General features: G+C 37.9%; 1 protein-coding gene and 1 long non-coding RNA gene across 2 annotated transcripts; both read right to left on the reverse strand.

The window, feature by feature from the left end:
• Nucleotides 1-469: 469 nt before the first annotated feature.
• On the reverse strand, nt 470-5,104 carry LOC148970445 (uncharacterized). The gene is made up of 2 exons (XR_016148428.1): nt 4,822-5,104; nt 470-4,759 (listed from the first exon to the last, which is right to left on the reverse strand). It is a non-coding gene; the product is annotated as an uncharacterized LOC148970445 (long non-coding RNA).
• A 24-nt stretch (nt 5,105-5,128) lies between these two features.
• slc6a14 (solute carrier family 6 member 14) lies at nt 5,129-12,936 on the reverse strand. The gene is made up of 14 exons (XM_039673305.2): nt 12,825-12,936; nt 12,346-12,514; nt 11,944-12,075; nt 10,242-10,379; nt 9,822-9,900; nt 8,063-8,195; nt 7,817-7,957; nt 7,515-7,743; nt 6,598-6,723; nt 6,394-6,512; nt 6,183-6,282; nt 5,991-6,100; nt 5,708-5,875; nt 5,129-5,592 (listed from the first exon to the last, which is right to left on the reverse strand). The coding sequence occupies exons 1-14, from the start codon at nt 12,888-12,890 to the stop codon at nt 5,455-5,457; spliced, it is 1,848 nt and encodes a 615-aa protein (XP_039529239.2). The 5' UTR covers nt 12,891-12,936; the 3' UTR covers nt 5,129-5,454.
• Between the last annotated feature and the right edge of the window lie 514 nt (nt 12,937-13,450).

Below are 13,450 nucleotides of genomic sequence, written 5' to 3' on the forward strand. Positions count from 1 at the left end.
AGGCCAAGACTTACTATACCTTGAGGCCATGAGTCAACTATCTTGAGGCCACAAGTTACTATCTTGAGACTAAGACTTACTATATCTTGAGGCCACAAGTTTCTATCTTGAGGCCACAAGTTACTATCTTGAGGCTAAGACTTACTATATCTTGAGGCCACAAGTTACTATCTTGGGGCCACGAGTTACTATCTTGAGGCCAAGACTTACTATATCTTGAGGCCACGAGTTAACTATCTAGAGGCCACGAGTTACTATCTTGAGGCCACGAGTAACTATCTTGAGGCCACGAGTTAACTATCTTGAGGCCAAGACTTACTATCTTGAGGCCATGAGTTACTCTCTTGAGGCTACGAGTTACTATCTTGAGGCCAAGACTTACTATATCTTGAGGCCACGAGTTAACTATTTTGAGGCCATGAGATAGTTATAATTATTTTATTTCTTTATTTATTTATTTTTGACAAAGTGAACACCTCAATATTGCAATAAATAAAGATCGACACAACAGCCTTTTAAACGTCTACAAGCACTCAAGTCTTGGTTAAACTCAAGTGCTCAAAAAGGGCATAATAAACCAATATCAAAAATAACTTCAAAAGTTAAACCAATAACTTCAAAAAGTTCTCTTCAATATAACGGATAAATAAGATAATGTTAAGAAAAATTAAATAGTCAAATTCTCTGGACTGGTTTCAGTCTCAACCCTGGCTGCAGTCGTGTCCTCATCTCATATAAGGAACATATGCAACTTCCTGCTTATGCACTTGCATTCACATACAGAAGCCTTGTTGACAAGTTTGGGTGAGTAAGGGCAAAAGCAAAAGATATAGTACCTTCAATGCCCTGTAGATGGCATTAACAAATATAATTTGTTATGTAGCAAACAGAAAAAGTGTATTATTTTTTAGAAATGTATTGGAGTAAAGAATACATATAATACTTCAAAAACTAAATAAAAAATGTAGTCAAGTAACCAATAATTACATTTACTCAAATACATTACACCACTGATTAACAATATGAATCACATGTCCCTAAATGTTTTCTTACCCTCATTTTTGTCATACAAATGTTTGCAATATAAGATAATTATATGTTAATTACCCATACTGATTAGTATTTATAAGATATATTATATACAGGGGTTTCACGTCAGATACCTGTCCTAACTGTACATGTGCATCAAATACCTGTGTGTGTTTACAGGGGTTTCATGCGATACCTGTCCTAACTGTACATCTGCATCAGATACCTGTGTGTGTTTACAGGGGCTTCATGCGATACCTGTCCTAACTGTACATGTGCATCAGATACCTGTGTGTGTGTTAACAGGGGTTTCATGCGATACCTGTCCTAACTGTACATCTGCATCAGATACCTGTGTGTGTGTTTACAGGGGTTTCATGCGATACCTGTCCTAACTGTACATCTGCATCAGATACCTGTGTGTGTTTACAGGGGTTTCATGCGATACCTGTCCTAACTGTACATCTGCATCAGATACCTGTGTGTGTTTACAGGGGTTTCATGCGATACCTGTCCTAACTGTACATCTGCATCAGATACCTGTGTGTGTGTTTACAGGGGTTTCATGCGATACCTGTCCTAACTGTACATCTGCATCAGATACCTGTGTGTGTTTACAGGGGTTTCATGCGATACCTGTCCTAACTGTACATCTGCATCAGATACCTGTGTGTGTTTACAGGGGCTTCATGCGATACCTGTCCTAACTGTACATGTGCATCAGATACCTGTGTGTGTTTACAGGGGTTTCATGAGATACCTGTCCTAACTGTACATCTGCATCAGATACCTGTGTGTGTTTACAGGGGTTTCATGAGATACCTGTCCAAACTGTACATCTGCGTCAGATACCTGTGTGTGTGTTTACAGGGGTTTCATGAGATACCTGTCCTAACTGTACATCTGCATCAGATACCTGTGTGTGTGTTTACAGGGGTTTCATGTGATACCTGTCCTAACTGTACATCTGCATCAGATACCTGTGTGTGTGTTTACAGGGGTTTCATGCAATACCTGTCCTAACTGTATATGTGCATCAGATACCTGTGTGTGTGTTTACAGGGGTTTCATGCGATACCTGTCCTAACTGTACATGTACATCAGATACCTGTGTGTGTTTACAGGGGTTTCATGCGATACCTGTCCTAACTGTACATCTGCATCAGATACCTGTGTGTGTGTTTACAGGGGTTTCATGCGATACCTGTCCTAACTGTACATCTGCATCAGATACCTGTGTGTGTTTACAGGGGTTTCATGCGATACCTGTCTTAACTGTACATGTACATCAGATACCTGTGTGTGTTTACAGGGGTTTCATGCGATACCTGTCCTAACTGTACGTCTGCGTCAGATACCTGTGTGTGTTTACAGGGGTTTCATGCGATACCTGTCCTAACTGTACATGTACATCAGATACCTGTGTGTGTTTACAGGGGTTTCATGCGATACCTGTCCTAACTGTACATCTGCATCAGATACCTGTGTTTTTACAGAGGTTTCATGCGATACCTGTCCTAACTGTACATCTGCATCAGATACCTGTGTTTTTACAGAGGTTTCATGCGATACCTGTCCTAACTGTACATCTGCATCAGATACCTGTGTGTGTGTTTACAGGGGTTTCATGCGATACCTGTCCTAACTGTACGTCTGCGTCAGATACCTGTGTGTGTTTACAGGGGTTTCATGCGATACCTGTCCTAACTGTACATGTACATCAGATACCTGTGTGTGTTTACAGGGGTTTCATGCGATACCTGTCCTAACTGTACGTCTGCGTCAGATACCTGTGTGTGTTTACAGGGGTTTCATGCGATACCTGTCCTAACTGTACGTCTGCATCAGATACCTGTGTGTGTGTTTACAGGGGTTTCATGCGATACCTGTCCTAACTGTACGTCTGCGTCAGATACCTGTGTGTGTTTACAGGGGTTTCATGCGATACCTGTCCTAACTGTACATGTACATCAGATACCTGTGTGTGTTTACAGGGGTTTCATGCGATACCTGTCCTAACTGTACATCTGCATCAGATACCTGTGTGTGTTTACAGGGGTTTCATGCGATACCTGTCCTAACTGTACGTCTGCATCAGATACCTGTGTGTGTGTTTACAGGGGTTTCATGCGATACCTGTCCTAACTGTACATCTGCATCAGATACCTGTGTGTGTGTTTACAGGGGTTTCATGCGATACCTGTCCTAACTGTACGTCTGCATCAGATACCTGTGTGTGTTTACAGGGGTTTCATGCGATACCTGTCCTAACTGTACATCTGCATCAGATACCTGTGTGTGTTTACAGGGGTTTCATGCGATACCTGTCCTAACTGTACATCTGCATCAGATACCTGTGTGTGTTTACAGGGGCTTCATGCGATACCTGTCCTAACTGTACATGTGCATCAGATACCTGTGTGTGTTTACAGGGGTTTCATGAGATACCTGTCCTAACTGTACATCTGCATCAGATACCTGTGTGTGTGTTTACAGGGGTTTCATGCGATACCTGTCCTAACTGTACATCTGCATCAGATACCTGTGTGTGTTTACAGGGGTTTCATGAGATACCTGTCCTAACTGTACATCTGCATCAGATACCTGTGTGTGTGTTTACAGGGGTTTCATGCGATACCTGTCCTAACTGTATATGTGCATCAGATACCTGTGTGTGTTTACAGGGGTTTCATGCGATACCTGTCCTAACTGTACATCTGCATCAGATACCTGTGTGTGTTTACAGGGGCTTCATGCGATACCTGTCCTAACTGTACATGTGCATCAGATACCTGTGTGTGTTTACAGGGGTTTCATGAGATACCTGTCCTAACTGTACATCTGCATCAGATACCTGTGTGTGTTTACAGGGGTTTCATGCGATACCTGTCCTAACTGTACATCTGCATCAGATACCTGTGTGTGTGTTTACAGGGGTTTCATGCGATACCTGTCCTAACTGTACATCTGCATCAGATACCTGTGTGTGTGTTTACAGGGGTTTCATGCGATACCTGTCCTAACTGTATATGTGCATCAGATACCTGTGTGTGTTTACAGGGGTTTCATGCGATACCTGTCCTAACTGTATATGTGCATCAGATACCTGTGTGTGTTTACAGGGGTTTCATGCGATACCTGTCCTAACTGTACATGTACATCAGATACCTGTGTGTGTTTACAGGGGTTTCATGCGATACCTGTCCTAACTGTACATCTGCATCAGATACCTGTGTGTGTGTTTACAGGGGTTTCATGCGATACCTGTCCTAACTGTATATGTGCATCAGATACCTGTGTGTGTTTACAGGGGTTTCATGCGATACCTGTCCTAACTGTACATGTACATCAGATACCTGTGTGTGTTTACAGGGGTTTCATGCGATACCTGTCCTAACTGTACATCTGCATCAGATACCTGTGTGTGTTTACAGGGGTTTCATGCGATACCTGTCCTAACTGTACATCTGCATCAGATACCTGTGTGTGTTTACAGGGGTTTCATGCGATACCTGTCCTAACTGTACGTCTGCATCAGATACCTGTGTGTGTTTACAGGGGTTTCATGCGATACCTGTCCTAACTGTACATCTGCATCAGATACCTGTGTGTGTGTTTACAGGGGTTTCATGCGATACCTGTCCTAACTGTACGTCTGCGTCAGATACCTGTGTGTGTTTACAGGGGTTTCATGCGATACCTGTCCTAACTGTACATCTGCATCAGATACCTGTGTGTGTTTACAGGGGCTTCATGCGATACCTGTCCTAACTGTACATGTGCATCAGATACCTGTGTGTGTTTACAGGGGTTTCATGCGATACCTGTCCTAACTGTACATCTGCATCAGATACCTGTGTGTGTGTTTACAGGGGTTTCATGCGATACCTGTCCTAACTGTACGTCTGCATCAGATACCTGTGTGTGTGTTTACAGGGGTTTCATGCTACCCCTGTAAACACACACACAGGTATCTGATGCACATGTACAGTTAGGACAGGTATCGCATGAAACCCCTGTAAACACACACAGGCATCTGATGCGCATGTACAGTTAGGATAGGTATCTGACGTGAAACCCCTGTAAACACACACACAGGTATCTGATGCACATGTACAGTTAGGACAGGTATCGCATGAAACCCCTGTTAAAATATTTGTTATATACGTAGTATTCAGAACATTAATAGAATATGAATATTACATTTCAATTTGGACATTAAAACATAAATGGTACATGTTCCATTAAGAGCAACTAAAAAGATAAAAGTAAACATACAAACGTCTCATACAAATAAAATCCACACAAATTCAACTAGAATGCAATTAATTCAAACAAAGGGATTAAAAGTATATACATTAAAATGTTAAGTTATCTTACTTACTATGTTAAGTTACATACTGTTATGATTATGTTAAACATTTTTTACAACCTAGTAGTGAATTTATTCGAGATTACAAATATATTTGCATCAGCCACGTCTCTCGTACCGTAACGTTCTCCTCTGTGACACTCCAAGTAAGGACCCCAGTCCTCTCTGGGTGAACAGGCTGCTTTGATACGCTGTACGACAAAATACAAGAGATGAATATGACTAAAGAATACAATGCACCACTGATATAGTATGCATGGTAATATTTTAATGCCAACAGATAAAAATGTGAAGATTCTGCTTTACCTGCCAGGGGCCTCCGCTAGCTTTGTACACGTTCCAGGTCGCAAGAATAGGGATCCAAATGAGGCAAAATGCAGTAATACACCAGCCCAGGGAAATGCCCCAATCTGGGTATGCAACTGAGCCATATGTAGGGGGCGTATAAGTATACAAAGACCATACAAGAATAATCTGCATTAAAAACAACAAAATGTTATTTCAAAAACAACATCATCATCGAGTACAATTTATATATTATATATATATATATATATATATATATATATATATATATATATGTACATACAGAAAGAACCACTGGGGTGATAAAGAACCAGCAAGCTCTCCACCATAACCAGAAGAGGGAGCTCTTGGACCCAATCATCATCTCAATGTCCTTGATGAAACGATTACCACCTGAAAATGTAACTCGTGAATTTTAGAAAAGGGCAGAACAATAATTGAAGAATAATATAACATATTACTAACATATGCTTACCGTAAAGGATGCATAAACCCAAGACCTCCAGTAATCCAGCAACCAGGAGAATCCATCCAGCAGAAAATGTGTCCAATAAATTCACCCAGTATATTCCTGCCTTTCAAAACATAGATTTTAAAAGTACAATTGGGTTCATTTTGTAATAGTGAGTTGTAGAGACTCTCTGAACCTTCAACCTAATCAGTGCTGTTCAGAACAGTTTGCTTACCCCAGTAACGCATGGCAAGCCAAGCAGAAAAAGAACAATGCAGACCGTTGTCGTAACAAGTCCCCGTTTGGACTTCAGAACTTTGGGATAGGCATCTTGAAAGCAAGTGCTGATAACCTCTGTAGACAGATCATGTTTCTAATCAAATATTTGAGTACCGATTAAAAAAAAAACCCAAAGATTTATTATAAATCTGTTCTTTACCTATTCCTGCAAACTGGGAGTCCAAGCCAAGGGTAATAAGCATGACGAAGAACAAGATTGACCACAGGGGTGATATGGGCAGCTTAGAGAGGGCATCAGGGTATGCAATGAAGGCTAAGCCAAAACCTAAAACACAAATGGCAACTTAGCTTCTTGCTAAAACTGTTTCAATTGTTCATCCAAAGATTCCCTTTCTATGGAAGCTTGTTTCCATCACTGAATAAAAATGAAAAAGGTAATTGCTACTTTTCAGCCCAAAATTCTCACTTTTTTTTCTTGCAATTGCAAGTTTTACATCTACTGTAGCAGTTCTATAAATGTGCAATTGCAAGTTATAAAGTCAGAATTTGCAGCAGTGAGTTTTCATCTTCCGATCCTGAAAAAAATCTGAATTACGAGATTTAAACTTGCACTTGTGAGAAAATATCAGAATTGTGACTTTTTTTCAGAATGGGACTTTATATCTCACAATTGCAAGTTTATACCTCACAAGTATGACTTTATGACTCGCAATTGCACGTTTATATCTCATTTTTCTTACAATTGTGACTATTTCTCAGAATGTATGTTTATATCTTGCAATTATAGTTTTATAACTTGCAATTCTGAAAAAAAGTCAGAATTGCAAGATGTATGCTTGCAATTGTGAGGGAAAAAAAGTCAGAATTGTGACATAAAAAGTCACAATTACATTTTATATTTTTTTGTTACTCCGTGACGAATAACATACCTTTCAGTCAACAGTTTTTAAAAGAACCATGTTTTAACATTTTATAAGCTAAAGAACCGTTTGTCATTTATTTTTTGGTTAAACTATGGCTTTCATCACAAATTACTCATTTTATTATTTGCTTTGTATTAAAAATTGTTCTGCAGATACAGCACTTAAAAATAACACTTTACATTTCTGATCCTACCTGCATCTGCAACTTCTGACACTGGTTTCTGATAGACATGCGCCATGTGCCCAAGGATAGAAAATATGGCGAAGCCAGCAAAGATGCTGGTACCACAGTTTGTAACACACACAATAATGGAGTCTTGGTAGCAGTTGTTGTAAAACTTATTGTAAGAGGACAGAGTCATTAAACCACCCCAAGCAATGGAAAGAGAAAAGAAGATCTGAGTAGCTGCATCCTTCCAAACCTACGATAAAAACAGCCTGCGTTAATAACTGTATGATTTATGTGTATTCAAGTACAGTTCGATCTTTACAAACCTCAGCATCAGCCAGTTTGGTCATGTTGGACTTTGTACCGATGTAGAACTCAATGCCGTCCATCGCTCCCTCCAGAGTTACACCACGAATTAACAATATTAAAAGGACGAGGTATGGGAAAGTGGCTGTGAAATACACCACCTGAAACATACCATCTATGTTCAATTGAATCCAAAAATGCTCTTGCTGTCTTAATACAATTTATTGTACAGATACAATTTAATGTTTCTGGGCTGAAACACTAACCTTCCCAGAGGACTTGATGCCTTTGAAGAGAGCTGCTCCGACTAGTATCCAGGAGAGCAGCAGGCAGAGGGCCAGGTGCCACACCACTGGCCCCGTTTCATTCATACTGCTAGTGCGCTGAAGAGCCACCTCACTGAGGACAAATAAAATTTTCAATGCAAAAAGGAAAACACACAATCAACAAAAAAGAATGTAGAGAAAGAATACCAGTTGCATACAACGCATGAATGAATGTGGCCTACTGTGTTGTACTCAGGGATCAAGGTTGTTTGGAACAGGGTTATTTTCTAGGTTATAACAGGGTATCAAACTGCAAGTTTGCCCTCGTGACATGGACCCATTGACTATCAATCAAGACTAAAGATTAAAACATGCTGAAGTTTAGATCATTTCAGAAAAAATTAAATGGAGAAAGATATTTTAATTATTTCAATGTTATTTATTATTAGACATTTTAGTAGCCAAGATGTCCATGTCATTCTTTCTTCAGTCGAAAAGAAATTAAGGTTTTTGATGAAAACATTCCAGGATTTTTCTCCATATAATGGACTTCAATGGGAACCAAACGGTTCAAGGTCCAAAAGACACTTTCAGTGCAAACTTCAAACTGTTCAAAGGGCTTTAAACGATTTCAGACGATGAATAAGGGTCTTATCTAGCGACACGATCGCTCATTTGAAAAAAAAAAAAACAAAGTTTAAGTTTTATAAGCTCAAATGGTCTGTTCGCCTTGCTCTGTTCTAATGACGCCGTGACTCTCCTGTTCGAACTCGTTCATCAAAATGAACGAATCTTTTATCGAGTCAACTCGTTCATTTAGTTCGTTGAATGAACCAAATGATATGAAAAAAGATTCGTTCATTTTGATGAACGAGTTCGAACAGAAGACTCACGAAGGCACATCACAGAACAGAGCAAGGTGACCATTTGAGCTTATAAGACTTAAACTTTGGTATTTTTTTTTTTTAAAAGTGAACTACTCCTTTAAGAAGTCTTATGCTCACCAGGGATGCATTTATTTGTTTGTTTGTTTGTTTGTTTATTTATTTTAAATATAGCAAAAGCATTAGTATTGAGAAATATATATAAAATTTTCATGATCCTTCAGAAATCATTCTGATTCGGTGCTCAGGAAACATTCTTCTTATTATTATCAATGTTATCAAAACAGTTGTGCCGCTTGATGATTTTATGAAAACCATGGTATATTTTTTCAGGCTTCTTTAAAGAAAATAAATGTATCAGAATCTTTCGTAAAATTATAAATGTCTTTACTGTTACTGCATTCTTGCTCAATGGAAGTATTATATCTTTAACTTTTGAACAGGATTGTATAGTTACCATTACCATTAACATTATACAATTATTAAAATATCAAAAATGATTCTAAAATCAGACAAATGTGTTGGGTGGTTTTAGGTTTAAACCAAACATTTGGCACTTTTTACACCTACAGTTTTGTGTTTGTGGTTTCCATCTTACAATTACTGTCTTGTAAACATCAAACGGCAAGATAGATCACCTAAACTTCCTGTTTCAACAGGAAATACTTCAGAACAGGAGAGAAACTACACTCCGCAAGTCTTTAGTGCTGTGCTTACAGAACTGACACAACCCAAAACAATAAGTTACAAATCGAGGGTCTAATTTGAGATATTAAACATGTCTGTGTTTTATCCAAGAACTTGGGAAGAAATGAAATGTGACAACAAGCTGTTTCACTGAAGGAGGAATTGTATAAAAACAAGCGTCAACTTACTCCCAGTATTTCTCGCTGAGGCTCTGGCCAGCTAAGGATGCATCCTGGCAGGTTTGATTCGCAACGGTCACATTCAGTGCTGCAGCAGAAATGTTGTTGAAATACAACATTCGGTGTAAACGACAATTTACTGCACTATTAGTCGGTTGTACAGTATCTTTATAAATAAATACTTTGAACATGCGAAACAGTAGTTGGATCTAAACTAGTTATGGTTGTAATCTCTTATCTTTAAGCACAGAGCTGTAGGGAAGTTCCCATCAGATAAATATGTCACAGAATTAAGTGCGGAAAGCCCATATTCCTTAAAAAGCCAGTTCATCTGGAATAATCCAAATACTTTCATTATCTAAGCAAATAGTCATGGTATGTCTGACACAGCAAATTTGGCCTCTTTAGAAGAGAAGCAGTATAACACACCTGTTGAGTTGCAGTTCTCGACACTCCAGGGGAGAGGATATTGAAAAGATGCAAACAGGTAGTAGATACTGTATGCAATGATCACATTATAGTAGATTGCCACAAAAGTGCTAACCAGCATCATTGTGATGCCAACACCTACAAAAGATCACATGAAAAGATAAGTTTAAGGTATAAATTATACATTTGAATCCATTTGTTTAAATAAGCATGAACTTCATTTACACATGTTGGGTTTTTTAGTGTCTGAAAACCTCCTTAAACATTAATGTAAAAGTCTTGAGGGCATGTAAGTGTCCAATCTGCAAGTTATCTGTGTCAGCAAAGTATTTGTCCTTAGTACGTCTCAAGGTTGGTTTAAAAAAGGTACAAATTATCCCTAAGGCATTTACCACATTACTGGACCTTTAGAACAGAAAATATGGCAAAGGCCACCTAAATCCTTGGTGCGTATCTAAGAAACCACCTCTGCAGCTTCTAGATCTACCAATGATAAAGGGATAACTCACCAACAAATTAAAATTCTGTCAACATTTAGAAGATATTTTAAGAATATGGATAACCATAAAACCATTAAAAAAAACACCTCCATATTACGGAGGGGGAAAAAAAAATACTCAATGGAGTCCCATCAAAAAATTTGGAACAACATGAGTGTGAGTAAATGATGATGATATTTTCCTTTCTGGGTGAACTATCCATTCAAGGTTGAATTTAAAGTGCCCCTATTATGGTTTTTCGAATATTCCCTTCCATGGCATGTGTAACATAGCTGTCTGTGAATGTAAATGGTCTGCAGAGTTGTTAAGTTGAAACCACATGATAAATCATTGAAAGAATTGATTCTGAACCGCCTAAATGAGTCGCCAGGAATTGGAATCCCAATCAGTTACGGCTACACGTCACTAGAAAAAAAAACATTTGCATAATGCCGTAGCGAACAACTTGACCCGCCCTTCAACGCAAGATTCACAAAATGCTTTCTCTTGAAATATGGGTCAGTACTAGAGGTCTGCACGGGCTTTAAACTGAAAAACCCGAGGTCCGTTTCTCACAGTAAACACTGACTGACTGTAAACAAAGAATGAGGTAGCTTGATCTTAGGAATAGATACATGTCTGTGACACTGACAATCATAAATTTAATCTGTGAGTGATTCTGATACATAAAGAGGGGAGATGTTGTTCATTTCAATAGTCTTTTCATTTATTTGTGAAGAACTGCCTTAAACAAATTGTAGCTAATAAATAACTCAACCACTTGAAAAGAAAGTGCAGTATTTGAAAGAAAATTTTGTATCACAAGTCAACTTTAAAACGGCGGGAAACGGCCTAAAACGGCGCATCACTGAGAAATGTCCTACTCAAGTCGAAGTCGTCCTTGCGATGGAGGTTTGAGAGCTAAAGTTCAGTAATGTGTTTTGTTTTGGACATGTGGTGTAAGCAGTAAACCAATCACAACAGACAGGACCATCTGGGAAATCAGAGCAGAATAGGCTCTCGGAACGGAGGGATTTAGAGAGACTGACAAGTCGTTTTAGAATTATTGAAAAATGTGGTGATGTGCAATGTATATTATGGGAAAATTAAAGTGTTTTTTGACCTTTAATGCATGTAAACCTGTTGTAGGCAACCTCCAAAACAAAATTAGGAACCTTTAAAGTACTGTAGCATAATAGGGTCACTTTAAATGCTCATGTTACCTTGCAGTATAGGCACAGCTTTCCACACATTTATTGGGCCTTGGCTGCAGAATTGTCCAAAAGAGCTCTCCATAAAGAACAAGGGAAGGCCAGCAACAGCTAACATGATAGTGTAGGGGATGAGGAAAGCCCCTAGAAATGTAAAGGAGATGCAGTATTCATAAAACATATGTATCTATCTATTGAAAAATCGATCTTTTAAACTCACTAACCTAAAACTTAAAACATTTAAAACTTAAAACCTGTAAACTTCAAACCTTAAAACTTAAAGCTGTTAAAATTACTTAAAATTTTCTGGTCTATCTTTCTCAAGCCAACTTCAAAGTTCTTTAACGTACTTTACTCTTCTAGTTTAATTTATAGATGCACTGATTGTGGAAAATCTTTACAAAGGTTACTTACCTCCCCCATGTTTGTAAGCCAAATATGGAAATCTCCACACATTTCCAAGACCAACTGCATAGCCGATCATAGAGAGCAAGTACTCTCGTTTGTTACTCCAGTTCCCCCTGTCAGTGTTCTCATCGTCCTGGCAAACTTGAGGATCTGGGTTGCTGGACCCATCTTTATCCTGCAAAAAAAATAAAAAATAAAATAAAAATTAATTAATAAATAATAAAATAAAATAAAAAATATATTATTAATAATAATATATATTAATGTAAATAATATATATTATATAATGTTATACATATTAATATAATATATATATATATATATATATTATATATATATATATATATATATATATATATTATGTATACTCATTACTGTATATAAACTCATTACTAAATCACATCACAAAAAAATCTTCAGTTGGTCTTGCTTTACAATTTTCAATTTGCTATCGAAATTATCAAAACATTCCAATAAATACATACCTTCTCGACTGCAACTGAGTTTTTGAAAAGTACTCCTGTAATATTGTTCAAGTTGTGTTTCCTCATTTTTCATTAGTCACAAAAGTGGGAGCTAAAGTGATAGATACACCTGACCGAGTGAACTTGAAACTGTATCTACATGGTAGTCTTATATAGGTGACATAAACCCCTCCCCACTTCCTTTTAACATGACCAAACATCACACATGGTGTGTTCATCACAGTTCAGCACACATCACTGATCATAATCTCATCTGACTGAAATATTTCAATAATAAATCAATATTTTACATTTTATCATATTTTAATTACATTTATTAATAAAGGTGTTTGGAAGATATATATATATATATATAGAGAGAGAGAGAGAGAGAGAGAGAGAGAGAGAGAGTTATATATTATAACTCTCTCTCTATATATATATATATATATATATATAGAGAGAGAGAGAGAGAGAGAGAGAGAGAGAGAGAAAGAGAGAGAGAGTATGTGGAATATTATACCGTGTGTAAGTACCCAACTACAGATTGTTTGCTCTTTTTTACACAGGAAGAACTAGGCTAATTTAGTCACATAAAATTAGCCCAGTCAAGTAGAGTCAGAATAAACTACTAATGACTGTAAGGC

The sequence above is a fragment of the Pimephales promelas genome, chromosome 21 (genome assembly GCF_988280905.1).
Source record: "Pimephales promelas chromosome 21, fPimPro1.hap1.1, whole genome shotgun sequence".
NCBI classification, from domain to species: domain Eukaryota; kingdom Metazoa; phylum Chordata; class Actinopteri; order Cypriniformes; family Leuciscidae; genus Pimephales; species Pimephales promelas.